The sequence below is a fragment of the Rhinolophus hipposideros genome, assembly GCF_964194185.1.
Source record: "Rhinolophus hipposideros genome assembly, chromosome: 5".
Taxonomy (NCBI): domain Eukaryota; kingdom Metazoa; phylum Chordata; class Mammalia; order Chiroptera; family Rhinolophidae; genus Rhinolophus; species Rhinolophus hipposideros.
This window is the reverse complement of record NC_138051.1, coordinates 59,322,380-59,349,853: the sequence shown is the minus strand read 5'-3', so window position 1 is coordinate 59,349,853 and position 27,474 is coordinate 59,322,380. Positions and strand designations below refer to the sequence as shown.

Below are 27,474 nucleotides of genomic sequence, written 5' to 3'. Positions count from 1 at the left end.
TCCCTGCTCCCCAGAGCCTGGTCGCTCACCCCGGAGACCCACCTTCTCTTTCAGAATCACAGCAACTCTGATGTAGTCTCCATCAACTGCAACGTGAGGCTGGCTCCCAACCAGGAAATCAATTTCCATCTGCTGGGAAATCTGTGGTTGCGGTCTCTAAAAGCTGTAAGTAAAGCACCTGACTAGGTTGGTAGGAAAAAAGGGAGGGAGGTGGGTGCTGGGGAGTCTCCCACCTAGGGAGGGGCCAGCTTCTGACAAGGCCTCTGCTTGTCCAGCTCAAGTACAAGCTGATGAAAATCACAGTGAACGCAGCCTTGCAGCGGCAGTTCCACAGTCCTTTCATCTTCCGAGAGGAGGAGCCCAGCCGCCAGGTGAGGCCCCTGGAAACCCTGCAGACCTGGGCTTGAGCGGGGCCAGCTTGGGAAGGGGTTGCCACTTCCCTTACCGTTTTCCTACACCCTCTGCAGCATGCAGCAGTTAATGCAGCATCAGAGGAGACGGAAAAAGCAATACAAATAGGCCTTTGGGGGTCAAAGTGGAAAGGGTGCCAGAAGTAGGCATTCTCCCTGTGCCTTGGCGGAGCCAGACTGCAGTCCCATTGGGGCAGAGGGAGGAGGAAAACCTGCATATTTTACACTAGAGCAAACTGGAACTGGAGCCCAGGCCTACCTGCCTTGGGGTGGCTCATCGATTGGCTCCAGCAGCAATGTGCTTCTTGGGCAGGTTGGCAGCCTAGAATGACCATCCCACTCCAGTCCTCCCCATCCATTTGCACCTGAAATCTAATGAAATGCACATGACCTGTGCTTTACGAGTCTGGTGTGAACTGAACTGGTGAAAGCCAAGAGATGCAATATGTCTCGGCATTGACACTCTTTTTGAATTGGGTAAAACCAGACTGTTGCAGATCAGATTGGCTTGAATCAGGGTCTAGGAAAGGGGTGGGGCTCTGCAGTGCTCTCCTGGGAAAAAGAGAAGTTAGGTCTTGAAGAAAAGCCCAGTCCTCTGCAGAGATGGGCATCTGGGGCGTGGGACACTGCTGCCCTCCACTGGCCATGTCCTCAAACTGCCAGCCTGGGCTCCAGCTGGGCGCTCCGTACCAGATGTCAATAACCCTCAGCCCCACTCCAGGAGACTCTGGAGAGCAAAACAGGCATGGGCTGGAAGCCAGACTTTAATAAAACACACAAATACCTATCACAAACAGGGTGGGGTGAGCCAGGCGGAAGGCTACAAGTGCAAAAGTCCAGAGGCAGCACTTGGGGGACTGACCCAAGGAGCAGTTTTATTTCTTTACTCGTTCATTCAGCATTTGTTGTGTGTCCCGCCCATGACTCAGGCCCTTCAGGGGTTACAGAGATGACTTAGGCAGACAAAGGAATAAGGACGACAAAGTGTGGATGCAATCTGGGGGTGAGCACAGGTGCTGGGGGTGGGAGGTGGTCAGACCAGGGACAGCTTTCTGGAGACAATCCACTTGAACTGACTCTTGAGAGATATGTTAGAATTTTCCAGGCGAGCAAGCAAGAAGAGTCATGTTACAGGCACCCCACGCACACACAAACTACCTCCCTTCCACACTAAGTTTATTTTTTAAGTGACTTCTCCTTCTACTCCCATCCCTCGCCCCCCCCCCAAAAAAAATCCCTCTTGTGCTTTCTGGTTGCCTCACTTCTCTTTCTGAAATCCAGCAACCCCAAATGTAAGCCCCTGTTGGCTCCACTCTGAGTTAGGTGCCGGGGGTCGGAAGGCAGAGCAAGGTGCAGCCTTTGGGGGCAGAAAATGGCCTGCTATTTGTTGAAGCCCAACGAAGTGCCAGGCACTGTAACAGACACTTCCTGCATTATCTGTGAGGTATGCCCCACCGCCCCCACTTTTCAGATGTGGAAACAGACAGTGTGACATCAGGCAGAAGGAGAGCAGATACTTGCCTCAGGATGAGTAGTGACTCCGTGGCCAAGCCAGTACTCGGCCATGCTGGTGCAGGGGTTCAATCAGTCTTTCAACATGTTCCCTGAGCTCCTGCACTGCTCCCCCAGACACCGTTCCAGGCACTGAGGATAAAACAGTGAACAAAACCTACAAAGCCCCTGCTCTCCTGGAGCTGATGTTCCAGGCAGGAAGAAAGACAATTAACATAAAAATACATATACAAGGTCAAGTGGGGATCAGGTGTGCCCCAAAACACACAGAAACGTAAGGGTGGAGACTCGGGGGGTGCTATTTTGTACAGGGAGATTGGGGAAATCCTCTCCACTAGAGTGACATCAGACAGAGACTGTGAGCCTGCTGCCCGCAGAGGGAACAACACAAAGGCCATACAGCAGGTCTGCACTTGGCATGTCCGAGTCCAGGTGGCGGAGAGCTGGCGTGGAGAGCGAGGGGGACAGTAGGAGATGAGATCAGCAAGGTAAGCAGGGCCAGAGAGTGTAGGGCCTGCAGGCCAGTGCAAGGACTTTATTTTTTACTGAGTGATATGGGAAGACATGGCGGCTCTGAGCAGAGCATAGATCTGCTTTCTTCTGGCTGCTATTCCGAGAACAGACTGGAGGGGGCAAGGCAGAAGCTGAGAGGCAGCGCAAGTCTCCACAGGGGAGACGAGGGTGCTCAGACCCGGAGGTAGCCCTGGAAGTGGGAGGAGTGGCCACGTTCTGCGTGTTTCAAAGGTAAAACGGCCCTGATGGAGTTTATGTGGCTGTGACAAGTACACGGTCTGTGGCCTGAGCAATAGCAAGGAAGGACGATGCTGCCATTTGCTTCGACGGGAATGATGCTGAAGGAACAGGTTGGAGGGTGAGGAGTGGGATCAAAAGTTTGTGTAGGGACCTGTCAGAGATGCCAGGCAGGCCACGTAGACAGTCGGACATGAGGCTGGAGTTCAGCAGAGAGTCCGGGTGGAAGGCAGAAACGTGACAGTGGTCAGAGTATATACAGGCGGTTAAAGCCCACCTCCGTGACCTTGCCCACGGCTGCATTAGGACTTTCACGGCCCTGGGCACTTTAGCCTTTGGGGCCCTTCCTCCATAAAATAGTTTTTTAAGTAATATTGTATGTGTTTGTGTAAAGACAAATATAACCCAGGCAAGATTATGTTCATTTTTCTTCTAACTTTAAAAGTTAGCTCATGTTCATGGGTCTCTAAAAGTGCCGTAGCCCTGGGCACGGTGCCCACTTGTGCCCACTGTGTCAGTTGGCCCTGTGCTCACCAGGAAGTGACTGTGAATAAAGAAGCAGTCCAAAGGCAAAACCATGGGACACGCCGACATTTAGAAATTGGGGAGATGCTGAGAAAGCAGCAAAGAGGCAGAAAACGTCTCCGAGAAGAAGTGGGATCACCTGGGTCACTCAGCTGTCCACTGTGCTGGGCGCCACCCATCCCTCCCGCGTCTCCCCGAGGAAGAGGAGGCAGCCCTGCCCAGGTTGCCACCCAGGCCCCAGAACGGTAATGCTGTTGACCTGGCCGCCTCCCTCCCCTTGCAGATCACCTTTGAGATCTCCAAGCAGGAAGACTCGCAGATCCCCACCTGGATCATAGTGGGCAGCACACTGGGGGGCCTCCTCCTGCTGGCCCTGCTGGTCCTGGCACTGTGGAAGGTGAGGGCCCCCGCGGGGGAGGGCGGGAAGCAGCATCCTGCTGGGTAGCCCAGGCCGGAGGCTCCAGCCACTGGGCTCTGGGGCCAGTCCCCACGTTCTCCTCCCCAAGGGAGCTGGCAGCCTCCACCCCAGAACCTGCCGACAGGCACAGCATGTAGCCCTCACCACAGCAGGCTGATTGGCCCCCAGAGGGCATCAACCTACTGCTCAGACCCTTTTGCAGGTCTCTTTGAGAACCTGATGAAAACTAGGGTTCCTCTCATCCCAAAAAAAGCAAGTACACACAGCCACAAAATGTCTCCAACAAAGTCAGGCTGTTAATAAAAACCCTCCAAAGACCTTCGCTGTCTCTGAGCTTCAGGTTAAGATGCTCTGGTCTCAACTGCCACCTGTTATAGATGAGGTCCGGGAGGCCCAGAGAGGAGTATTGACTGGGGCAGAGTCACACAGCATGACCTCTTGCCTCCTGACCCAGGCTCCATTCACTCTGTTCCAGCACCCCCTCACCAGTTAGGTGGCCCATTGTGAGGCCCACAGGGAATGGTAGGGGAGGGCACTCATTGTGAACTGGGGTATTCAGGACACCAGCTGAGGGAAGAAGCCTGAAGAGGATTAGTGGAGGGAGAGCAGGGAGGGGAGTTAGGCCTTGTTCATTCTGACCATCCCTGAGACTTCTGCCTTTGCCTCCTCACAGCTCGGCTTCTTTAAAAGTGCCAAGCGCAGAAGAGAGCCCGGCCTGGACCCCACCCCCAAAGCGCTGGAGTGAGGCTCCTGAGGTGGCTGTGAGTTGATGGGGGCCAGGGCCAGGTGGTGTGCAGGCCCAGGCCCGTGGCCCCACGGAGCTGAAAGGGAGAGGATGCCAGCTCGCCTTGCACTTGACCTCACCTGAGAAACCGAGCCTGCTCCCTCTGAAGAGAACTCTAGCCAGTTTTAAGAGGGACTGCCCTACTGGGAGACCAAGACACCACCGACACAGATCCTTAGGATTGAAAGGGGCCCCTCCCATGGCACATCCCAAAGCCTCCCCCAGGCTCTGGGGGCATTTGCTGCCCCCATCACTAAGGTGCTAGGAAGTCCTAATCATCCCTATCCTCAGAAGAACCCAGGAAAACTGCAAATGCAGACCCACTCCCCACATTCCAGGCCTCCAGTTCCAATAGGACCCAGTGAGCCACAAGATCTGAATTCTGGCTGTGCTCCCCTCCCCCTATGCTGCCGATGTCTCCCGAGTCATACCTACCCCTTCTCCAGGCAGGAGACAGGTCCCCAGAGCTCCCCCTGAATAACCGGAGCCCAATGGTGACCCCAATGGTGACAGCTGCTGGCCAGGCATGAAGACTCTGGGATGTGGAGACTGTGATGGACAGGCAGCTGGGACCCCGGATACCGGGCGCCCCCCACCCCGAGGTGGGGAGTCACCCCCGTGGGTTCACACTGACTGCCACCCACTCACCCACCCTCCACCCTTTCCGCCTCTCCCCGCATCGGCTGCCACTCCTGCCCACCTCCAAGACGCTTTTGTTCCCAGGTACATCCGGAAGCGGTGGATGACGCAATCCCTAGGGCTCTGCATTTTCCGAGTCTTCCCTGGAAGCCTGCCCCGACGCCGCGGGCCTGGCGCCAGGCTGGGCAGGAAGGGTAGGAGTGAGGAGCCGTCCCGCCCGTATTAGCCCCTCCCTTCACACAGACCACCTCCCATCCCTCCCTTCCGTCCACATGCAGCGAGAGGGCTGGGCTGGAGCTGCCCTCGGGTCCTCTCTGGAATGCACTGAACAAGGCCTGTGCAGGGACCCCTGAGCCTGTGCAACCTTGGTGGCAAATATCCGCAGGACCATGGGGCGAGTGGTACCACCCATGAGGGCACCTGGAGGACAAGAGGCACACCTGGTGCCCAGTGGAGTAATTTATGCCTTAACCTTGTTTTGAGGTAGAAAGGGGGATATATCAAAAGCATCTGTCCCCCATTACATAGTGCGACCTTTACTGTCGTATTTTTAAGAAATTAAAAAATAGTTTAAAAATAACCAAGGCACTGACTTCCCTTTCTGTGGGCAGAGGTCCTAGTGAGGCCCTCTTTGAGGGAGAGATGGATGAGGAGGGGCTCCCAGCTTCCTTCCCACTCTCTGTGAGTACTAGGAGTGCTTACATTTGCTCCCTGCACACGCCGGCAAGTGGCTGCCTGGTTGGAACCGACATCCCCAGTGATGGAGCACTCCCTCCCTCCTTCCCAAGCTGACCCGTGCCATCTTGGGCTAGTTTGGATGGTTGAAACCCACAAGTCACGGTAGCTTCTACCTCTTAGTCCCAGTTCTTCCCTGTCAGGCCTCCCAGCCTTCTCCAAGCTGGCATTTCAGTACTGACCTTCTTACACGCTGCCTGCCAAGTTTCTTCACCTTTACACAGAGGCCAAAACAACTAGTTTGGCCTTTACACAACTAGTAAACCAAGGTGTCCCCGTTCTAGTCTTGTGCCATTGTAATCCCAAGAAGCCAAAAGTAGAACCTTAGAAGTTATTTTATCTTGTTCCCCCACTGATGAGGACCCTAGAACCAGAGAAGTTAAGAGGTAGCCCCACGTCCCATAGCAAAATCAAGACTAATTCCAGGACAGCTCTCTTACACCAGGCTGTCATTCTAGCCCAGCCTCAGAAGGGCTTAGTGAAAGAGAAGAAACTGATATAAAGTAACTTTTTATAGGAATACTTTTTTCTCAAATGGTAAAATCAAAATCAGAAGGAAACGTTTTACAATCATATTTCATCTGAGTCATTACCACCATTAATGGAGTAACCTGGCTGGAGAATTGATGAGCCCACACTCAAAAGTGCATTGATGTAGCACCAGGACTTCTGTCAAAAACCATCAACTCTGAGACAACGATATTTTTATGGAAACCTGACTTTTAGAGATTGGTATTCACACTTTTAAAAATTTCCATGTGTAATCACACTGCAGGCCAAAAAAAAATGTCTGCAGGTCAGATGCAGCCCAGCTATCTTTAAGCCCTTACCATACATTGTTGCTCTCTTCTCTTTACCAAGTCTCTTTCCAAATTATTTGCTCTGGAGTATAAACATCCAAGACTGGCCTTAAGCTGCCTGGTAGGGCAAGCAAAGATGATGCATTTTATAGGAAGCAAAGCCTTATGCTAAAGCAGTTTCTCGGGCCTGGCTACACATTAGAATCACCTGGGAGCTTTAAAAGCTACCTATGCAAGGGCCCACCGAAGGGATTCAGATTTAATTGGTTGGGAGAGGGGCCAAGGCATCATTTTGTTTCAAAGTGCCTCTGGTGCTGAGAGTTGAAGTCAACAGGCAGGTGAATATATAGACTGGAAAACAAACAAGGGCTTAACATACACCAGTGACCTTCTGTGATGAGTAATGGGAACTGTGTTCTCATAACGTTGTTCAAATTAACTCAGCTCCAGCCTCAAGTTTGGAATACTTTCTCATTCCAGCAGTCTCCAGAGTGGGATTTGCTGTGGGCTTTTGCTCTTGTCTGGAAGGGGAGATAAACTGCAGTCTCTCAAGCAATTTTGGCATTTAATGGCAAGCAACCCAAAATGCAACCTCAAATCAACATTAAAATTCATATTGTGGTTCACAGATGGATGTTATTAGCAATGTTCTATCTGGTAGTTAAGAATGATTATTTATGATGGAGCTAAGGGCTGAACTCAGAGTGTTAACATGAAGTGAAACCAACTTAAAAATGGTTCAGTCTTTGAAAAGCATTACTGGCCCATCCTGGACACTATTTTCAACAAGCTTTGACTTCTAGGTGGCCATGTGACACTTAAGCAAGTCTGCAGCAAAAAAGTACACAGGAGAAAAACATGCCAGGGGCAAGGTCTGACTCTTGTAAACCAAATTACCAACAGCAGGTAGCTTTAGAATCTCGTGCACAGATTGTGGGGATCTCTGAAGTTCTAGGCTTACTGTCTAGTAAAGGAGAAAGAGCTCCAACAAGAAGTTATGAAGTGAGATGTGCAAGATGTTCTGGGTGGTTTCACTGTTGATTCTGACATGGTGAGACCCCCTGTGGGATGGAGCAGGCCCTCAGAGAAGACACAGAAGCTGAGAGGAAGACCTTGGGTAGATTCAAGATGCCTCAAGCCCTGTGCTATATCCAGTGTTCTGTAGGCAAATGGACATCAATTAAGGTGTCCATCAATTCCAGCCAGCTGAGAGCTGGAAAGGAGAAACCCAGGCAAGAGTGCTACTTCTCTTTGGTGTTAGATGGTGTGGGTACGCAAGCTCGTAGGGCAAATTATGCCTCTTAACGTACGTTATGTATCCAGAGCTGAGCTTCTCCAAGGGGGGTCTCGGAGCCACCCCATCAGAGCCCCAAAGTTCCACTAGACGTCCCAGGTTCAACTTCTATGAGGTAATTTCAAGCACACTGAGAACCAGCAATCCAGAGCCATAACATTCTGTTATTCTCTAAACTTCAATATCAGTTTCTTAAACAGGGCAGGCCTTTCTCAGCTGCCCTTGGGGCTATCTTGGTGGCAGCTACAGCAAAATCCCCAGCAAAAAAACCCCAAGGGGTGCCCTTCCAGTGCAAACAGTGGAGTTTCTAGGTTTTCCTTTTGCTAAGGAAGGTGGTATTTCTTAACAAGACAGGTATCACGTGGAAAGGGCAAAGTGTTGACTTGAACACAACCGGGGGAATAACTCTGCCGGGGGACATGTAGAAGAGCTTCTGGGAGACGGAGTGGAACTCGCTTTTCATAGAGGTCTTTAAGAGACACGTTGCTACCTCATCAGTACTCATGAGCTTTTAGTGTCAACACTCTCCCAGAACAAGACACTAGACTTGAGTCAGTCCCTCTGGCTCCAAGCCCCAAGACGCCAAACAGCCTATAATAGAAACAGCTCAATTCTGTATGCTCCTTTTCTGGCATAATGACTCACTGCAACCACACCGCACCCCAAACGAGAAGTAGCCAGGTCTTTCCACCACCAGATGAGCCTTCGGTGACTTATTAATACAGACATGAGTAGTCAATGATCCTGTTTTCAGTCAACAACACACTGGCCTTTGTGTTTACATCCTGCTAATGTCATGTCCAGCCCTTTATTTTGAACTACTTCTTACTATTTAAAAAAAAAATCCCCAAATTATCCTTATATGAGTATTAACATCAACTAGACTCTTCTCAAGGGGCAGTGAAGCTCAATTGACCACATTAAAATCTGCAGAGAGCTTCTGTGTCACTGTCTATTCCTTTAGCTTTGACATCACACTAAAGAAGGACAGCATGTTCCAAAACTGAAACTGAAACAGCACAGGGGAGCTTTGCTGGTTTAGTGTGAAGAGATTTAGAAGCCTGGCACCTGGGCTCTAGAACTTTTCAATAAGATACAGGCTAAAATGGACCTAGCAAACTCATGAGGCTTACAGTAGAGCATGAGCAGCAAAATATTTTTTTTTGAAGTACGGGGTACCATACCTTAATGGACTCATCCTTTTTTATTAGCCTTGCGTGTTCTTTGTTCTCCCTGGTACTACATTAAAAAAAAAAAAAAGATGAGCAGTAACTCCAATGATGTTTTTCTGAAATGTTTCAGAAGGTAGCCTAAGCGAAAATCAAAAAGTAACATCATGAAATTTTATTTGGGAAATTCAAATTTAAGGAAAGACAGAAAATCAGATTTCAAATAGTGACATTTAGCTGGGCAACACGCTTATCAAGGGCAGGGACCATCTTTCTTCTTTCTGTATGCACATCCCTGGAATAGTGCCTGACACAGTCATTAATAAGTGCTAATTCCCTCCAGTTTGTTCCCACTGGTTGAGGCAGGAGCAAACCTCAGTCCTGCTCTTGGGATGGACTAAGCACACCAAATTTACAAAGCACAGGCAAATTAGACAATACAATTTTGTCTAAACTTGCCAAGGAGCTTTGTGAACCACCTGAGCAGGAAGAGAAGGACAAGTAGAAGGGAGGGCACAGGTGGGAGGGAGAAGCCAGAGAAGGACTAGAAGAAAACGTGGGTAAAAAAAGATTCATGGTCTTGGAATGGAGACAACCTTACAATAAGCAAGACACAAAACTCAGAATCCATTTAAGAAAGATAAATTTGGCTACATTAAAATGCAAACTTCTGTTATAAATACTATGTTTAAAGTCAAAAAACAAACTACAAACTGTGACATATGACAGAGAAAATTTCCTTAAACTTCCAAAGAATTTCTAAGAAGAAGAAAAAGACCACAACCCGAAAGCAAACAAAAGAATTACAAAGTCAGTAAATACATGAAAGTGTCAATCTCACTCGTAATAAATGGACACAAATCAAAACTATGAAACACTATTTTTCACCAATCACCTTGAAAAAACTAAATGATTAGGTAATCTATGATGGAAATAAGGGTGTAGGGAGGTAGAAGGCAATTTGATAACCTCTATCAAGATTTTAAAGTCACTAAACCAGAAGTTCCAGTGCTAGGAGTGAATTTGTTCTATGAATATAGTACATTACGATGTTTGCTGAAGCATTATTTGGAATATCAATAACCTGAAAACCTAAACGTTCAATAATAAAGTCTGACTAAATAAATTTCAGGTATACCCATAGAATTGCTATGAAGTTGTTTTTGAAAAAAAAAAAACCTATATATACCAAAATGAAAAAAATGCCGAACACATATTAAATGAAAAACAAGATGCAGAAAAATGGAGGAAAGGTTAAAGTTCATTTGTACTTTTAAAAAACACAGAGAATATCTGTATGCACAGAGAAATTCTGGGAAGCTACTCAAAAAAACTAGTAATGGCGACTGCCCTCTGAAGAGTCCACATGGAAAGCAGAGAGAGATAGGAAGGGAATTTCCTTTTGTTTTTACTATTTGAATTTTTCTTTACTATCTGAATTTTTCCCCATGCACATGTACAACTTCAACAACTTTTTTCAAATGAATTCAACAAAAGATCATCTCAACTAAGGCACACTGAACAATAAAGACACAAACTTCAAGGTAGTTTTTTTTTTTCCAAACATTTACTGAACACAAACACCATTTTTTCCTTTTACACAGCAATATTGTTAGTTTCAAATTAGCTGGGCTATTAGGACTGTCAATTGCCATGAAATTAAAAATAATTCTACATGTCAAACTCAAATAGAAAATGTCATGCAATATATAAATCACTAATAGACCTCTGGTGCAGTCAGCAAGTTTACTAAGTTTATTAAAGTCACGTAAATGGTTTGACAAAAGTGCACAATAGAATGACATCACTGGTTTGTTATAAATCACAGTGAATTACTATAATACAACCATTTAGTTCCTCCACAGGGAGGACTGCAGGATGGTGTGAATATTATAAAGAATAGGATCTTTCAACATGTTAGGCCACTCAGATTTTACTCCTCAACTATGTACCTCTGAAAAGATTGGTTAGCAAAGCTGAGGTTTTTTTCCCTCATGTTTTCTCCTCTACCAATTACTAAGCAACAACAAAAAAAGCCATGCATAAATTTTACACCTGATAAAAAAACAGATACAAAACCTTGTTCACTTCATCACTTGGCAAAGCTTGCATCTTCACTCCTTCATTTTTCTGATTTGGCCATTCATCACGTGACTCACCCCTAAATGAAAAGCTGTTAATAATTTAGCAATACTCACCCCTGCACACACAAGATATACTCCCCATAACCATCAAATCAATGTCCCTTCCCTACACATTAACACAAATGAACACACCACGAACCTAGGACTAGAGACATTTACTTTATAGTTTTAAAAATTAATATATCTATCACCACTATCAATGTAATATTTATTTCAGATCCCATTTGGGGGAGGGGAATGCTATACAACTCAGCCCATCTGAAGATTTGGGCAAGTCTGCCAGAAATGTATGAAAAAGCCCCACCATGTGCCATACATAATTAGGAACTTTCTACTTTCCAGAGGATATGCAGAGCAGAGCTATGCATTTTCACAGTAGGAATGAACACACAGCTTAAAATCTTATGAACTAGTAACTTTTCATAGAGCAAAAGGCGGAGTTTAGATTTCTTTAAACCATTTTAATGTTATAGTCAGTGAGGAAAACAGAATATCATCTGTACATTGATACATCTGGCTAGCCTGAAAAGGAACATTTAAGATTTTTACAGAAAATCTACCATAAAAACAAGTCCTTTATACTTTTATCCATCTACTCACTAGTTCAGTCACTGACGGCTTCTAAAACCAGCAAACTGTAATCCAAGGTCCAGCAACTCACTCCTCACCCTGCCCCATTCCAAAAAAAAAAAAAGAAAAAAAAAAAAAAAGAAATGCTTCTGCTTGAATAATCCAACATGGTCTTATTCATAAAGGAGCTGCCTCGACTGCGGTGGAGACTGGTGACAGGGTGTTTGTTGTTCCCTTGAGATTTTCATTTGCAAAAATACTTGCCAAATGCAGAGTTGATACTCAGGGAGCTCCTTCCCCCAAATCATATTATTTCACACAGTGCTATCACCCCTATGTTTCTCGTAATTACCACTTATTAATCAATGATTAGTATAATGAAATAAAACCCTTCCCAGAAAGAAGCAAGACCAAGGCTTGTTTGTCGATTGGAAGTGCCCACAGCAAAGAACCTTAAGGCCACTAGGCTGTGGCCTACCAGAGCAATCCAGGGTAGACTGAAAAAAAACAATGTTGTGTCAGAGTTCTTATGTCAAAAATGTCCCCCTTCTTTATAATTAAGGGGATGGATTTGCTGCCTGTTCCTTGAGTGAAATAGTTACCTAAAGTCAGGAATTCAAATTCACCAACTCTATAAAAAGCACAAAACCAAGCTTAAGTTTCACATGGTTTGCTCAAGCATTCATCCACCTGGGCTTCTAGTTCAGCCAAATTTATATGACAATTATTGAGCAAGACAAAGAAGTTTTATTTGAATTTGTAATGTTACCAAGGAAGACTTATAATCCAAAACTTAATCCTACCAAGAAGAAACATAAAATGAAAAAAGTGGCTGGAAAATGGAGACAGCCTAGAGTTCTCAGCTGAGTTACAAAACTATCATCTTTCTTACCCATTTATTTCCTTAAAAAAAAGCTTGGGAAGGGTTTGGCTAAACATATTTTAAAATAATTCTATCAAAAACAAATAAAAAACAGGCATGTAGATTACTCGTTTCAATATGGTTTTATACAGGTGTTTCACAATATATATTTGGATTTATTTTACAAGACAGAATTTGATCCTTAGCAATACAGTGCACATGTGCTACAATGCTACAATGAAAAAAAAGAATCTCAGTTACCATTAGCAGAGTCCATAGTTTATTCCACTGTCTTCAAATTACCTCTCCCACTTTGTCAGTATTTCAGTCAGCAGTTTTACTTTCTCCAATATTCAGTCCTCACTTCTCAAAAACACTGGGTCATTAATTTTGATGTCTAAATATGTGCATATAATCATTATCCTCATTTTATACAGAAGCAATATCTAAAATAGTGCTGGTCCTGGGTGGCCAAGGGATGAAACGGTTTTTAAAACATGCAACATTAGCTGATAATTTTAAGTTTTGGTATTTAAAAATCATATAGATTAATAATGAAACCAACTGAACACCAAGTATCATAGCCATTCCTCAAACTGTCAAATAAGCAGGCCTTGAAGTCTGAAAACTACACGGTGCGATCTGGGTTGTGGGAAGGCGTGATTCACTCACCTTGAGGATGCATTTTCTCTTTCAGTCCATGCGAGTTGCCAAGAGCTAGGTGCAGTATTTCCTTGATTTACACCAGAAGGATCAAGGCCAGTAATTTTCAAATTAGGGTGTCATTTAAATACCTCCCTTTAAACGTCCTAAAAACCTTCCTTGTAAAAATCTCAGGTTAGAAAAACAGAAATATATTACCATGACAGAATTTACTATCAAAACATTCCTAACTGAATCAAGAAGACAAACGAAGTATAACTACAGTAGCTGTAAAAGTATCTTGCATTCATGAGGGGCAAGTTTTTAAATTTCCCCCTTCCAATCCCTCCCTTCAAAGTATTTCATTTTGTGGGGTATCTCTTTTTATTTAAGGCCCTAGGTGCTGATTTTGGCTTGGTCGTTAAGTTTTATGCTGATCCAAATGCAACCTTTTCCTTATACTTCACAAAGCAATATCCAGAGATAAAATGTTAATTGAAACCTTACAGGTTTTTTTTAAGTTCTAACTGATGTTGCTACATCATTATAATGTTTTTCATGAAAGAAAAAAAAGCTGTAGATCTTTACTTACAGTACCATGCACTATGAGTAGCTAAGGCATTCATTTGGCACGAGAGAAAAATACAGATATAGCTAATTTTACTTTATCATTTTTAATATCAATAAAAATAGGTGTACCCTTTACTTGAATTTCTGTGATGTATAATAGATAATCACAGAATACTCTCTTAGTCTAACACTTAAAATATTGCCTTAAAACAAAACAAAATAAACACAAAAACACATCTATCCTGTTGAAATAAGTGACATTTTGTGACTGAAAAGTTTGCAGCTCTCAGACAGAAATACCTTTTAAAGTGGCATTGCAAATTATTTTCATCATCAAAAACATTTCCCATACCACACCACTGATTTTTTCTACTTCTCATCAAAGACTAAGTAAAGAAAGTGAAAAAATTAAAAATATCCTAGTTCCTTCTCATCTGTCATACATACCATATTAGGGAAGTACAAATAATGCCCTCTAGAAAAGCAGGTTCCAAATTTTAAAAGATACCGCATAAGAGGAAAGGGAGAAAGAAACAAAAATAAAATGTGTAACAATATGTGACAATTTGTTTCATAAGAAAACACATCATTCATAATTTGTACATGTCTGTGAGCTCAGTCAAATGTAGACTGCTACAATTTAGATAAACTACATTAAAACAGAGACTTCAAAGAATTTTAGAATTCAAAGCCTAAAGGCAAACAGTCCATTGATATTCTTTGAAAAGTTGCTTTAAGATTACTACTTTGTATATACCACCCAGCAATAATGCAACAATTTGGATTTAACTTTAGAAATTTGTAACTATTATTAAACTAGCATATTTTTCAGATTAATCCGCAGCTATATATTTTTTTTAATCCTCCTGATGTTATAATGTATTGTATCACTCCACATAAATAATGGAAGAGTAAAACTACCTACAGCATTTTGGCATGTGCAGAACACCTGGGTATCCCGTTACTTTTAATGTTCTTTTTTAGTTGTTTCCCTTCATGAAATCCTCAAAACTGCTGCAAGGATAACGTGCTGACAAAGGCTTAACAGAAATACTTTTGTAGGCAGTTTTTTCTAACAGTATCAACTTCAAATCATAAATGTTCTTTGTTACATAAGCAAAATATTTCATATTCATTCCTTAAAAGGAAAAATAGTTAAGTGACCAAATATTCAAATACCTTAGATTAGTTACACCTAAACAGTGTGGCTTTGTTTAAAGTGTATTTGAAATCAATTACTGTATGAGGCAAGAAGACCAAATACAGAACTAAGGATGGATAGGAAGAAAGGGTAATGGAAAGAAAAGTAGAATTTACGAACACATAATTCTATTGTCTGTAATTAAAGATTTTACTTTTTAGCACCACATTAAATGATTTTACATAGCCAGTCACTTAATGAAATCCCACAAACTCTTCAAGAGTTCTGGGGATCTGGTCTTGGTAGTTAATGTCATTAGCCCGAACTGCTCGGGCAGCCAGGCACTTGAGACTCATCTTCATTTGAGTTTTAAGTAGTATTTCAGATACCCCAGTTGTACTTTTGTCTAGTGGCGTCTTATTCTGTTTGTTTGTCATGTCAGTGTGAGCGCCAGCTTCAACTAGGCTAATGATGATCGAGTGCAAGGTCAAAAAATCACTGATGGGCCTGTTGTACTGCACAATGATATGAAGGGCGCTGTTCCCCTCATTGTCCACAGCGTTCACCTCAGCACCACAGGCCAGCAGGAGCTTGGTGACAAGTGCGTTTGGGAAGCTGCAGACATCGTTGGTGTGGAAATCATCAACTGGAGTATTTGAGTTGACAGCTAGATGCAGCAAGGTGAAACCTTCCCGAGTTCTGGGGTCAAGGTGAATCAGGTTGTAGATCTGCTTGTTAATTTTGCACTGATCTTCTTCACTGCACTGTGTTTTGGTGGAGATGCACACTAAATACAAAAAGGTATAGAGGTTACATTCATAATTGTCCATAGCACTGTGGACATCAGCATCTGAAATACTTCTTACTCTGTTCATACTCTGTTCTATTTCCAAAACACTGCATCTCAAAACACATTCTATGTCTGGGGCCTTCACAGTTTCATTCAGATGTATCATCTGTGAGAAAACTTGAGCAAATCGAAGAAGATCCTTGTGGGTATTCCTGTTACCTTTCTGTCTGAGGTGCAGGGCGTGAAGCCACAACTTGATACACTGTTCAAATTCCATGTTATCTGCATACACAGCTCCCCTGTAAATGATGGGATGGGAAACGTCAATATTGTCGGCACCTAAAATCCGTTCCCGAACTATAAGGCCTTCCATATGAAGAGCATCTCTGTCTTGCCGAATGCATTCCAGTTCCTGAGGATTTCTACATTCAGTTCTATTCCCATACGCATGGATTGGTGGGAGAACCTCTTTCTCAAGAATGTTATCACCATCTTGAAACCTCTCCAACATGGCTAAGTATAAGTAGTGGTATGTCTTCATGATGTCATAGTTCTCACGGTCATTTGCAAAGGAGGCGCCCAAGAGTTCCAAAGCCTCAATGCGACTCCTTCGGTCACAATCAGCATGTGAGAGCAACAGCTCCACGACATCGGCTTTACAGCTTTCGGCAGCTACTTTTAACGGCGTCATGCCATGACCGTTCACGACTATAGCAGCACGCCATTTTATCAGCTCTTTCACAATGTCTATGTGCCCAGCTTCAGCTGCAAAGTGCAGCGCTGTGGCTCCACAGTGTGCTTTAGCATTGGGATCAGCACGTTGTTCTAAAAGGTACCTGACCACGTCGGTGTGCCCCTTATATGCTGCAATCATTAGGCAGGTGTTGTCATACTTGTTGGCAATGCTGATGTTGGCATTATTTTCAACCAAGTATTTCACAATGTCCAGCCGGCCGTCAAAGCATGCTGCCCGCAGGGGGGTCGAGTTAGTCACTGTGGTATGGTTCACGTTGGCTCCATGGCTGACTAGAAGTTTAACAACTTCAAAATGTCCTGCTCCCGCTGCACACCAAAGAGCGGTGGCACCATCAATGACATACCTATTCACAGAAAGAACAAAAGTTAAGAAAATGGAGGCCACAAACCCTAATGTAAGTTTAGAGAATGTATTCATTTGCACTGACCAAAACCTCAATCTACAGAATACCATGTTTCCCTGAAAATAAGACCTAGTCGGACCATCAGCTCTAATGCGTCTTTTGGAGCAAAAATTAATATAAGACTGGGTTTTATATTAAAAAGACCCAAAAGACGCACTTAGAGCTGATGGTCCGGCTAGGTCTTATTTTCGGGGAAACACGGTAGTAATAAAACATTCGTTTTGGTGAAAATAAAATCAAGTAATTTAAGTAAAACACTTTGCATAGGACCTGTACCTAGTATAAGCTCAACATATATTAGCTATTATTAGCTATTACTGTTATTACTAAAGTATACAAACATAAAAAACATCAACTTTCTACTAGCAAAAGTAAATACATTTCAGAAAACACAGAGGAAACGTATGGTGGTTTGTAACTTCTTTACTGTCAGGCTGCTGCCCTGGCTCCTAAGAGTACAGCACGCCCCTCACTCCCAGGGTTCCCCAGGTGCCAGGTACCACAGTTTCTGTCAGCAAGTCGGTAATAAAGTCACCCTAACCCCTACATCAGCTCTGCATTAGAAACTGCTTTAGGAAGCAAAGCGTTTAAGCAGATAACTTCATCCTACGATTATCTAAGCGAATCAAATATTATCCTTACTCTACTACAGCAAAAAGAATGAAACAATTACTGCTCCTACAACAATATGCGTGGATCACGTACACATGATGCTGAGCAGAAGAAGGCAACCAAACATAGTACATGTTATATTATTACATTTACATACCTATCTGTAGTGTTAGAAGTCAGGATACTAGTTAGCTTTGGGGGGAGTTAGTGAATGGCAGGAAGCACAAAGGGGACTTTATTAAACAAACATGTTCTTGTGAAACATTTATATATAAAGTGTGTATATATATGTATATATATGTATGTGTATACATATATATACATATATATACACACTTTTAATTAGTGCATTTCTCTCCATACTCGTATGTTATATTCCAATTTAAAAGTTAAAAAAATATATTATGTATATGTGTGTGTGTGTGTATTGTGGGTCTATGTGTGTTCCTCATTGGGGGAAAAATACTAGTGACAGCAGGAAACAACTAGCACTTTCTGAAAACCAAGTAGGCATCTTTGACCTTCAGTCCATGGTTGGACTTTGTGGCTTCATAGTCACCACTAACTTACTGAGTGTCTAATACGTTCTAGATTCACTACTTATATAAAACTAGCTTGCTAGGAGGCCAGTCTTTCCTACTATTTCATTTCAATCTTTCCCCAACCTCAGTATCCCAACTTTTCATCCTATTCCTGACCATCAGACCTAAAAGTAGATTTTTGCTGGAGATACTTAGATTTACAGTGCTAGAACCACTAAAATTGGTATACATACTTAAAAGTGTTAAGAAAAAAGTCAATTAAAAGCGATATTCACTAGAGCAATTAATTACCAAACACCTCACTGCTAAGCTTCTCACTATACAACCTTATAACACAGGTCAAATTATACCTCCCATGAAGTAAGAGTACAATTCCTCTGGGATAATATAAATATCATAGTTTAACCCCAATTAACAACCCCCCAAAAAACAACACTGTCTATCATTTCTGCTGAAAATAAAAAACCCACTTTATAATAATTCAAAAGCATTTACTTCTTCACTTTCATATAATGACAAAATGTTTATAAGCAAAGCCTTCTCAGCAGGTTACCTATTGGGGAGGGTGTGAGATAGACTAGGAAGAAGCTTAAAGCTACTGGGAACGTCCTGTATCTTCATCTAGGTAGTGGCTTCTCAGGTGGATATTTAGAGGAAAACAACCTCGTCAAACTGCACATTTAAGATTTGTGCATTTTACTGTCGGGAAGACATACCTCCAAAATAAATAAATAAATAAAACCGGAAGCCTTCTTAAGCTTCCTCTTAAGTTATTTTTAAAGTGGCATTTAACTTCATTTTTTAAACTAAAGAATGAATCAAGAAAATAAGATATTACATCCATGTTTTAATGGCTGCGAACTGTACCTTATGCAAACAATTCAGTTTAATTACAATTCACTTATATTTTTGTCATGATTATATGTACAAAGTTCAAAAATTTTTTAATTCACTGTCAAAAAATGTCACTGAGAACAGCATCAGAAAATATCAGTATTAATAAATCTCATGAAAAATGTATAAGACCTCTACATTGAAAACTATAACACATTCCTGAGAAAAATGAAAAGACCTAATAAACGGAGAAATATTCCACGTTCATAGTTTAGAAGACTCAATAATGTTAAGATGTCAATTCTCCCCTAAATGATCTATGGAGTCAATGCAATCTATATCAAAATCCCAGCAGGGGTGTGTTTGTGTTTGTATGTGTGTGTGTGTGTGTGTGTGTGTGTGTGTGTGTGTGTGTGGTGTGTCGGCATACACACACATGCATGCACACATATGTGTAGAAACTAAGATGCTACAAAACAATTCTGAAATGCATACAGAAATGCAAAGTACTTAGAACAATGAAGATAATCTTGAAAAAAAAAAAAGCTAGAGGACAAACTACAGTTATTAAAATAGTGTGTCACTAGCACAAGGATAGACCAATAGAACAAACAAACAAACAAACAAAAAACCTCCAGAAACAGATTCACACATATAGTTACTCGATTTATGACAAAAGCTCCACTGAAATTCAGGTAGTATGGTCTTTTTTAACACATGGTGCTAAAGCAACTAGACGTTTGTAAGGAAAAAAATTAAACTTGACTCTTATCTCACACAATACACAAAAGTTAGAGATGCAGCACAGACCTATAATATGAAAAGCAAAACAATAAAAGCTTCTAAAAAATAAGACTATCTTCATGACCTCAGAATTGATGATAATTTCTTAAACAGAATGCAAAAATAGCACTAACCATAAAAGAAAACAAATTGGTTTTATTAGACTTCATTAAAGTTAAAAACTTCTATTCATCAAAAGACATTGTGAAGAAAGTGAACAGGCAACCCATTCACTAGAAGACATTTGCATCAGATATATTTGACAAATCAGTAAGAAAAAGGCAAACAACCCAATTAAAAAATCGGTGAAAAGACTGAACAAGTATATTTCACAAAAGGAGATATCCGAATGACCAATACACATACGAAACGATGTTCACGATAATTACTCACCAGGGGAATGCAAATTAAAACCAGGAATTACCAATATACATCCACCAGAATAGCTAAAATTAGTAAGATTGACATCAGAACACTAAGTGTTGGCCAGGATGTGGAACAAAGCAAACTCTCATTGCTGGTAGGAATGTAACTCAGTTCAACAGCTTTAGGAAAACTGTTTGGCAGTAACTATTAAAGTTAAACACACACCAACCCTGTGACCCAGTAATTCCACTCCTTGGTATATACTGAAGAGAAATGAATGCAAATGCCAGAAAACCTATACAAAAATGTTTATAGCAGTTTTATTTATAATGGTCAAACACTAGAATCAAAATATCCATCAACGGTGTAAGCTCACATATTCATACAATGGAATCACAGCATTAAATAAATAAAGAAAGAAAGAAGTAAACGAACAAATGAACAATATTGATACATGCAACTACATGGATGAATCTCAAAGTGTTAAGCAAAAAGAGCCAGACAGAAAAAAGTATACTGTTATGATTCCATTTATAGGAAGTTCAAGTATAAGCAAAACTAATTTATGGTGATAGAAAGCTGAATAATCATTACTTCTGAGGGGAAAGAGGGTAATTGACTAAGAAAGAGCATAAGGGAAATGCAGAATGATAAAAATGTTCTATATATTGATCTAGAAGGTGACTACATGGAAGTAAACATATTAAATGTTATCACACTGTACACTTAACACTTAAGCACTTTACTAAATGTTATGCCTTAACTAAAAATAGGTATAATTACAATCAAAAAAAAGAGGCACAAATCAATTTAAAGAAAAAGTTTAAATTAACACAAATAGTTAATAAATACTCTCAATGTGCCTAGCATTGTATTTAAATAATATGCATAATATCTCATTCAATTCTCACAATAACCTCCTCCCAATTAGAAGTAGATATTAACATGCCCATTTTACAGATATATAACTAAAAGTTTATATGAGATTAAAAATACAATCGTACTTCGGAAACTATAAAATGCATCAAATGTAAGGAATTATAGTCCATATCATTATTTGTTTGCATTTAAAAAGCATTATTTCAAACTGATTAATATAATCTACGCAAAAGTTAAGACATTATTAATATACTTACATAGTATATTATATAATTTACTATGTATTTACTACTACATATTACATACTTACATAATACACTTACATAGTTACAATATTTTCTTGCCCTCTTTAAAAATATAAAATTATTACATGCCAGAAACAAACATGAACCCAAACTATCCAAAACTCAAGAAATGTTACATTAAATAGGCATTCCCATACATTATCTTTAACTCTGGAAATAATAGTACAAGTAAATATGACTCCCATTTTGAAGATGAAAAAAAACACAAAGAGTGATTAAAATATTTTTCTAACCTCAAATTTCCAAGAATGATGTAAGAATAAAAATTACATTCCAAGTATATACTTCACTGGGTTTTGTAATAGTTTAATACTTTTCCTAGTATAGCCTAAAAATTTCCATTTTTCCCTATTTTCGTGTGAGAGGAGCCTCAAAAAAATTTCAATTATCAATTTTCACTGAGGCAATTAAAATTCTTTAGTTTATGACAAAATATTCACAGCAGAATGTATTATAAAATGACTAGTCCTTCAGAAACATCAGCCATAGTGAATTTTTAATGTCTACATCTAAACAAAAACATTAAACAGAATAAAGGCAGTTGTAAGCTTAACATCTATGACATTCCTTTGTCCATAAAGTTCAGCTAAAATTATAAGTATATACTGCTTTAAACAAAACACCAAAAACATTTATAACAGAAAATAAAAATGTAATAAAATTAATGCAATATTTCCTTAGTGCCTGCCTACAGGAGCACTGTAAAACAATGATCTTTCTAGACTCAGTCCAAAATTGCAATGCAAACACTCTATTATATATTTCATGTTAAAAATCAAGAAACCATAATCTTATATTCATCTTTTTAAACAAAATGTATGCATCAGATGACGAAAACATTTCACAATAAAAGATAACAGTTCTGATCACAAAACTAAGCTCAACTATTTCCTGGTTCAATTTGAAATAAAAGTATGATTCAAGCATTTGAAAGAGAAATAAAAATTCATTACATGTAAATAATCAGCACTTTATTTTAACCAAAGTCCTTAAAATAATTTATTAGATCAAATGCAGTTCCTGGAAATATACTAGCAATGACTTTCTAAATGAAGTCAAATGACGATGTGCCCCTCCTGCCTTTCCTCTACCTGGACATTCATTAAAAGTATTAGTGCTAGCTCTGACTTTAAAAGTAAGAACACTCAACAAAAAGCCTCAGAATTTCCAGAGGTCCCGTTCTCTTTCCCATCCACGTCAGCAAACCTCTTTTAGTACAGAGGTTCCTACAAGTTCTGCACAGAGCAGTCAGGCCCTCAGAACTCAAGGCAGCACTATATTCCAGTCACATGACACCTCCCCTTTGTTCTGTTCCATTTCTATAACATTCTTAACATCTTTCCATTCTCCAACTAACTAAAGGTTCTTTCTGCATGCCCACTCATGTAACTTGTCTTCTTGTCCACTCATCTGTGTCAGTTTTGGCCTTCATATATTAAGCCATAACTAAAATAATATTAAATGATACTCCTAAAAATATGAACAAGGACTCAAGTAGCATCATTTAATCTAGGTGGGTGGTTCCTTACCCCTTGAAGCTCTATTATGAATCCACTTTTGTGTCTTAAGGTATTATGAAAGTTTTTAGGCAGAACAGACTTTTTAAAAAATTTTAAAGGTATTTTAATGTCTCTCTCTCTCTCTCTCTCTCTCTCTCTCTCTCTCACACACACACACACACACACACACACACAAAATGTACCGTATCAAACCCGTAATTACTGTTATTTAGGATAAAGCTAAGAAGTGAGACTTTAAAAACACTAATAATCTACTTCAGCATACACAGAGAACCTGTTTGTCCCCACCTGGCCATGGGTCTCAAGTGTCAGTGGAATCTAAAGATGGAGGTGTTTTAACTAAATACCTCAAAACCAGCCCCTAAGGGATGAGTAAGCTTCATATTGTGAACACCTCACTCAGGCTAACATTTTCACAGTATCTGGAATGAATACAAAGTGAAATCGTGACATTTGCAAATAACAGTCTATCTAGTTCTGAAATGCCAAGATGACTGGGATAAACTGCAAAAATAATCTCACAGAGTGGTGAGAATGGGCAGAAAGGTGGTCATGAATTTTAATTCTTATGTTAATTAATTGGTAAGCTCCTCAAAAGTAGAAATTTTTTGCTGTGTCTTCCACACAATATGGCACAGGGCTAGGCCCATTCTAGACATTTAATAAACAAATACTGATATACTTTAACATAGCAGCTAATAAGCTCATAATTGTACTAATCCATAAACAAAATAGATCCAAAAAGGCTCAGACAAAATCGCGAATGATAGAAATGTTTTTGACTGCAGTCTGACCAGTCTGACTCGTGATATTTTACACAAGGATCATCAAAATCTGGCCTCCACCTCTCTCCAGTCTCCCACCGTCTCCTTAATTTCCCCATCTTGAATCCATTCCTGCAACTGCCATTAAACAGTTGTCATTGCAAGTGCATCACCTTGCTGCCCCTCTTCTTCAATTCCTACCATCCTTTAAAGGTGCCTGGCACATCTTGTGAAACCTTCCCTGATTCCCCCAGGCAAAGCTAAGCGCGTCCTTTTCCTGTGCCTCCTCAGTAGTCCAAAAGACTTCTATAATCCTAAACGGCACAACATCTGCAATTAATCATTGATGTATCTATTTCTCCACTCCCCACGCCAACTAGACTGTCTTCCTCTACAGTGAAAACAGTATGTTATTCATCTGTATACCCAATACCTACCTTAGAGCCTGGCACACAGTAGGTGTTCAATAAATGTTTGCTCACTGCACCCCTTAATTTCACTGGCCAGTACAGATTAGTAGGCAAGGAGAGCCAGTATACAGGCTCAATGCTACATTTCTAATCATTTCAGACTTTTTTAATTACCACCTCAAAATACCTTTCTCTTTGATGGTTAAGAAATATAGCAATAAGTATGGCTTTTCCAAATGCTTTAGAAAATTCTTTTCTCACCACTATTCTCCCCTTATCCAACTAGACCTTAGCAAGCCCCTTACAGCACTGTTCCCAGCAGCTGTTTTTGCAGAGATTCATCTCTCAATGGATGCAGGTGCCTACACAAGTGGAATGGTGCTGGAAGTTCAGGGGTCAGTCCGCTTCTTTCCTCCTCTGGGTATGGGAAAGGCTGTGGGAATGCAGGGAGCTACAGAAAGGACACAGAAGCCAGTAGGGGAAAGTAAACATGAATCAGGTTGCCATCTTTGGTCAACACGAAAAAGACCGTCACCTTAATGTCTAAAGAGGTGGTACCAGAGATTAACCATCACCTGTGGGCTACCATTTCATTAAAATGTAATACTCTAAAATATTTTCCTCTCATCTAAAACAAAGAAAAAGCCTTTATTATTTAAACCTAAAAAAGAATCAATCAAATTTCAACAATGCCTTAGTCATCCTCAAGAAGTGATTTTTAAATCAGGTTTTAACCAAAGAGTTTTCAATCACCAAAACTAGAGACACACATTTTTATGCTTGGACCACATCTACCTCAAAAGACAATGTCAGAATAGCTCATGTACTGGAACAAGTCAACAAAAACAAATGCAATCAATGAAGCCAAATCTTTACGCCATTGTAATCTGTAAAACACTTAGAATTGTTCAGCACCTAAGAAGACATCAAGCCTACAAATCTAGTCCGACATCAGCATACCCAAAAACATGTACAATTAAAGCCAAAGGGCAAATTTTAACTATGATAATATGAATTGCAATCTTCCCCACAATAGCACAGGATAACGTGTAATTTAACAACGGCACCATCTCCTACACACCCGGTCCAGTGCCATTTTTGCAGTGAACATATCTACCCCCCAGCAATGTGGCAGAGTCGGAATCATGCCTGGGGCTGTGTGACTGTGTAACAATCCCTCAAGAAGCTGGAACTGCTGCTGGTTCTCGGGGCCTGTTTTGACATTAAGGCCCCAGCCATCCACCGAGGGCTTTATGGAACCACTCAATGAAAACTGGTTGGCCAAGTAACTAACTCTTCGGAAGACTTCAATGTTAACTGCTGACCTCATTAATTTCTGATCTCGGTGACAAGCGCAGTACTGAGAAAGGGGACACCTGAAAAGGCAGCCCCCTCCTCTATACTGGAGCTCCTTCACAGACCCAAGAACGCCGATTAGACATCCAGACGGAGGGTGTGGCTCTTTACCGAGAGAGGGACTCCGACGTAGGAAGCCCACCGGAGCCGGGGACGGAGTGGCAGTCCTGGACGACGAAGTGGGCGTGAATGGGGCACGAGGAGGGACAGGGAGACGGGATACCTCGGGGAGGAGTGGGGGAGAGGAGTGGGGGGGGAGGAGTGGGAGGGAGGGTGGGGTTCGCGGAGCCGTCGCGTCGCGCGCGTGGGAGAGGCGTCTGGCGGCGGCAGGTACCTACCCGTCGAAGCGGACGGTGCCAGTCTGCTGAGTCTGCACCCGGTAATGTTCTAACAGCAAGCGCACCACCTTGGCGTGGCCATTGCGGGCTGCGATGATGAGGGGCGTGGAGCGCTGCCCTCCCTGCTGGCTGACATAGCCGAGCAGGTAGCGGATGTCGCTTTCGGAGCGGTTGAGAAGCAAGGCGGCCAGGGTCAGCACCTTGCCCTCGCTGGCCGCCTTGTACACATAGCCAGCCAGGCCCTCCATGGCCGCCGCCAACTCCAACACCCGTTTGGTCGCCACCGCTGCTGCTGCCTTGCGCCCCCGGAGGCCGCGTTCGCCAGCGCTTCCAACCTGGGCCCTCGCAGCCCATTCAACAGGGCGCCGTCGCCGCCGCGCCCAGGCAGCTGCGCGGCCCGGGGAGGGCGGAGAGGCGGAGATGACCGCCCGCCGCCCGCGGCACGTCCGCGACCCAGCGCCGGCAGGGAGGAGGGCGGTCAGGGCCGCCCCCAAGGCCCCAGGCGCGGGCCCCGGGCCGAGGGGACCTCCATGGCGGCCGCCGTCCCGGGCCTCGGGCAGGACCCCTCCTTCCTGCGGGCTGCGACAAGCGCGTGCCCGAGCTACGGGTCGCCGGTGAGGTCCCAAGAGGGCCGCGCGCGGCGCGGATGGCGAATGATGGGCGCGTCTCACCCGGCCCGGCCGGCAGGGCCTCAGGCCTGAAAGTGCCTCCGCCTCTGCTCGCCGACCTCCCCAGCTGCAGGAAACCGGCAGGCCCTCACCGCCCGGGGCTCAGGAGTGCCGAACGCTGTGGACGGCTTCGAGCTCCACGCCTGTGGGCTTAGGGAGGGCTCGGGAGGCGGGCCGGAGCGACGCGGGGCGCCCCCACGGCAGCAGCCCCGACCTCGGGCCGCGGAGGAAGGCGAGCCGCCGCCGACAGGCCGGGAGGGGGAGGGTGCGAGCCGGAGAGATGGTTAAGCGCGGTGTCTCCTCCAAAGCCGACCGGCTGGAAAGCGGGACCTTCGCGAAGGAAGGTTCTGCAGCGCAAAACGGGCCCATCCCCGATTCGGGCCTGGATGTCCTCAGTGCCCTTGACGCCTGGAGCCTCCCCCTGTCCCCGCGCGGCCCTGGGGGTCCCAGGCCGGGCACGGGGACCACGTGAGGGCGCTGAACCGTTACTACCGGAGGGCTTGACGGCCCTCCGCATTTTCCCCTAGACGGTGCGGTGCCCTCCCCTCGGGCCCTGACTGGGGACCTCCGGAGGGGTCCCTATTTAGAAAAGGGCGGCTTCTCTGAACCCCGGAAATGTGGGGTGACTGTGCGGGCCGCCGCACCAGGCTCCGAAAAGAGACTGGAACGCCGGCCAGGGCTCCCTGGAGACGGGAAGTAAGGGTGTGAGGAAGGTGTGGGAGAAGGGGAGCGGCTCCGGGCAGGGGGCAAGGCGTCCTGGGAAGGCGGGCGACGCTGAGCCTGGCGGGACCTCCGCTGCCTCCGCGCCTCACAGGACGCTCGGGACTGCAACGATCGTTTATCCGACGGACGCTCGAGGTCCGCCGTGGGCCCGGCTCGGCTTGCTGCCGGGGACGCCGTGACAGACCAAAAAGACCCGGTGCCTTCCCTCCAGGGGGTGCCGTGCCGTGGTGGGGAAAACAGGCCAAGACAGAACCACAAATGACGGGCACACGGAGCGATGCGAGCACCATTTGCTCTGAAGCAAATGCCATGAAGGGCTGGAGAGGCGGGTTCACGTCGTGGGGGCTGCCCGCCAGGACCGCCGGGGCAGGCAACGGGAACAGGCTGTTCCAGGCGCAGGGAAAAGCTGCTGCAAACGCCCCGGGGAGGGTGCAGCGCCGACGGCCTGAGCACCGGGGG

At 43.6% G+C, this 27,474-nt stretch overlaps 2 protein-coding genes across 4 annotated transcripts in view; one reads left to right on the top strand and one right to left on the bottom strand.

Annotated features, from left to right (window-relative positions):
- The window catches only part of ITGA11 (integrin subunit alpha 11), a 121,327-nt gene extending 115,717 nt beyond the window's left edge, over nt 1-5,610 (top strand). For all 3 annotated transcript variants that reach the window (XM_081048842.1, XM_081048843.1, XM_081048844.1), the window contains exons 27-30: nt 55-165; nt 276-371; nt 3,481-3,594; nt 4,289-5,610. In XM_081048842.1, the coding sequence (XP_080904968.1) occupies nt 55-165; nt 276-371; nt 3,481-3,594; nt 4,289-4,360 (393 nt within the window). In that variant the 3' untranslated portion in view covers nt 4,361-5,610. The remainder of the gene's footprint in view (nt 1-54; nt 166-275; nt 372-3,480; nt 3,595-4,288) is intronic.
- A 5,159-nt stretch (nt 5,611-10,769) lies between these two features.
- Nucleotides 10,770-26,711, bottom strand: FEM1B (fem-1 homolog B). Its single transcript, XM_081048841.1, has 2 exons — nt 25,625-26,711; nt 10,770-16,855 (listed from the first exon to the last, which is right to left on the bottom strand). The coding sequence occupies exons 1-2, from the start codon at nt 25,870-25,872 to the stop codon at nt 15,220-15,222; spliced, it is 1,884 nt and encodes a 627-aa protein (XP_080904967.1). The 5' UTR covers nt 25,873-26,711; the 3' UTR covers nt 10,770-15,219.
- Between the last annotated feature and the right edge of the window lie 763 nt (nt 26,712-27,474).

Coding starts and splice junctions, on each gene's coding strand:
- FEM1B (XM_081048841.1), bottom strand. CDS start 25,872: ATGGAGGGCCTGGCTGGCTATGTGTACAAGGCGGCCAGCGAGGGCAAG. Junction 16,856..25,624: donor GGCACCGTCCGCTTCGACGG/GTAGGTACCTGC, acceptor TTCTGTGAATAG/GTATGTCATTGATGGTGCCA.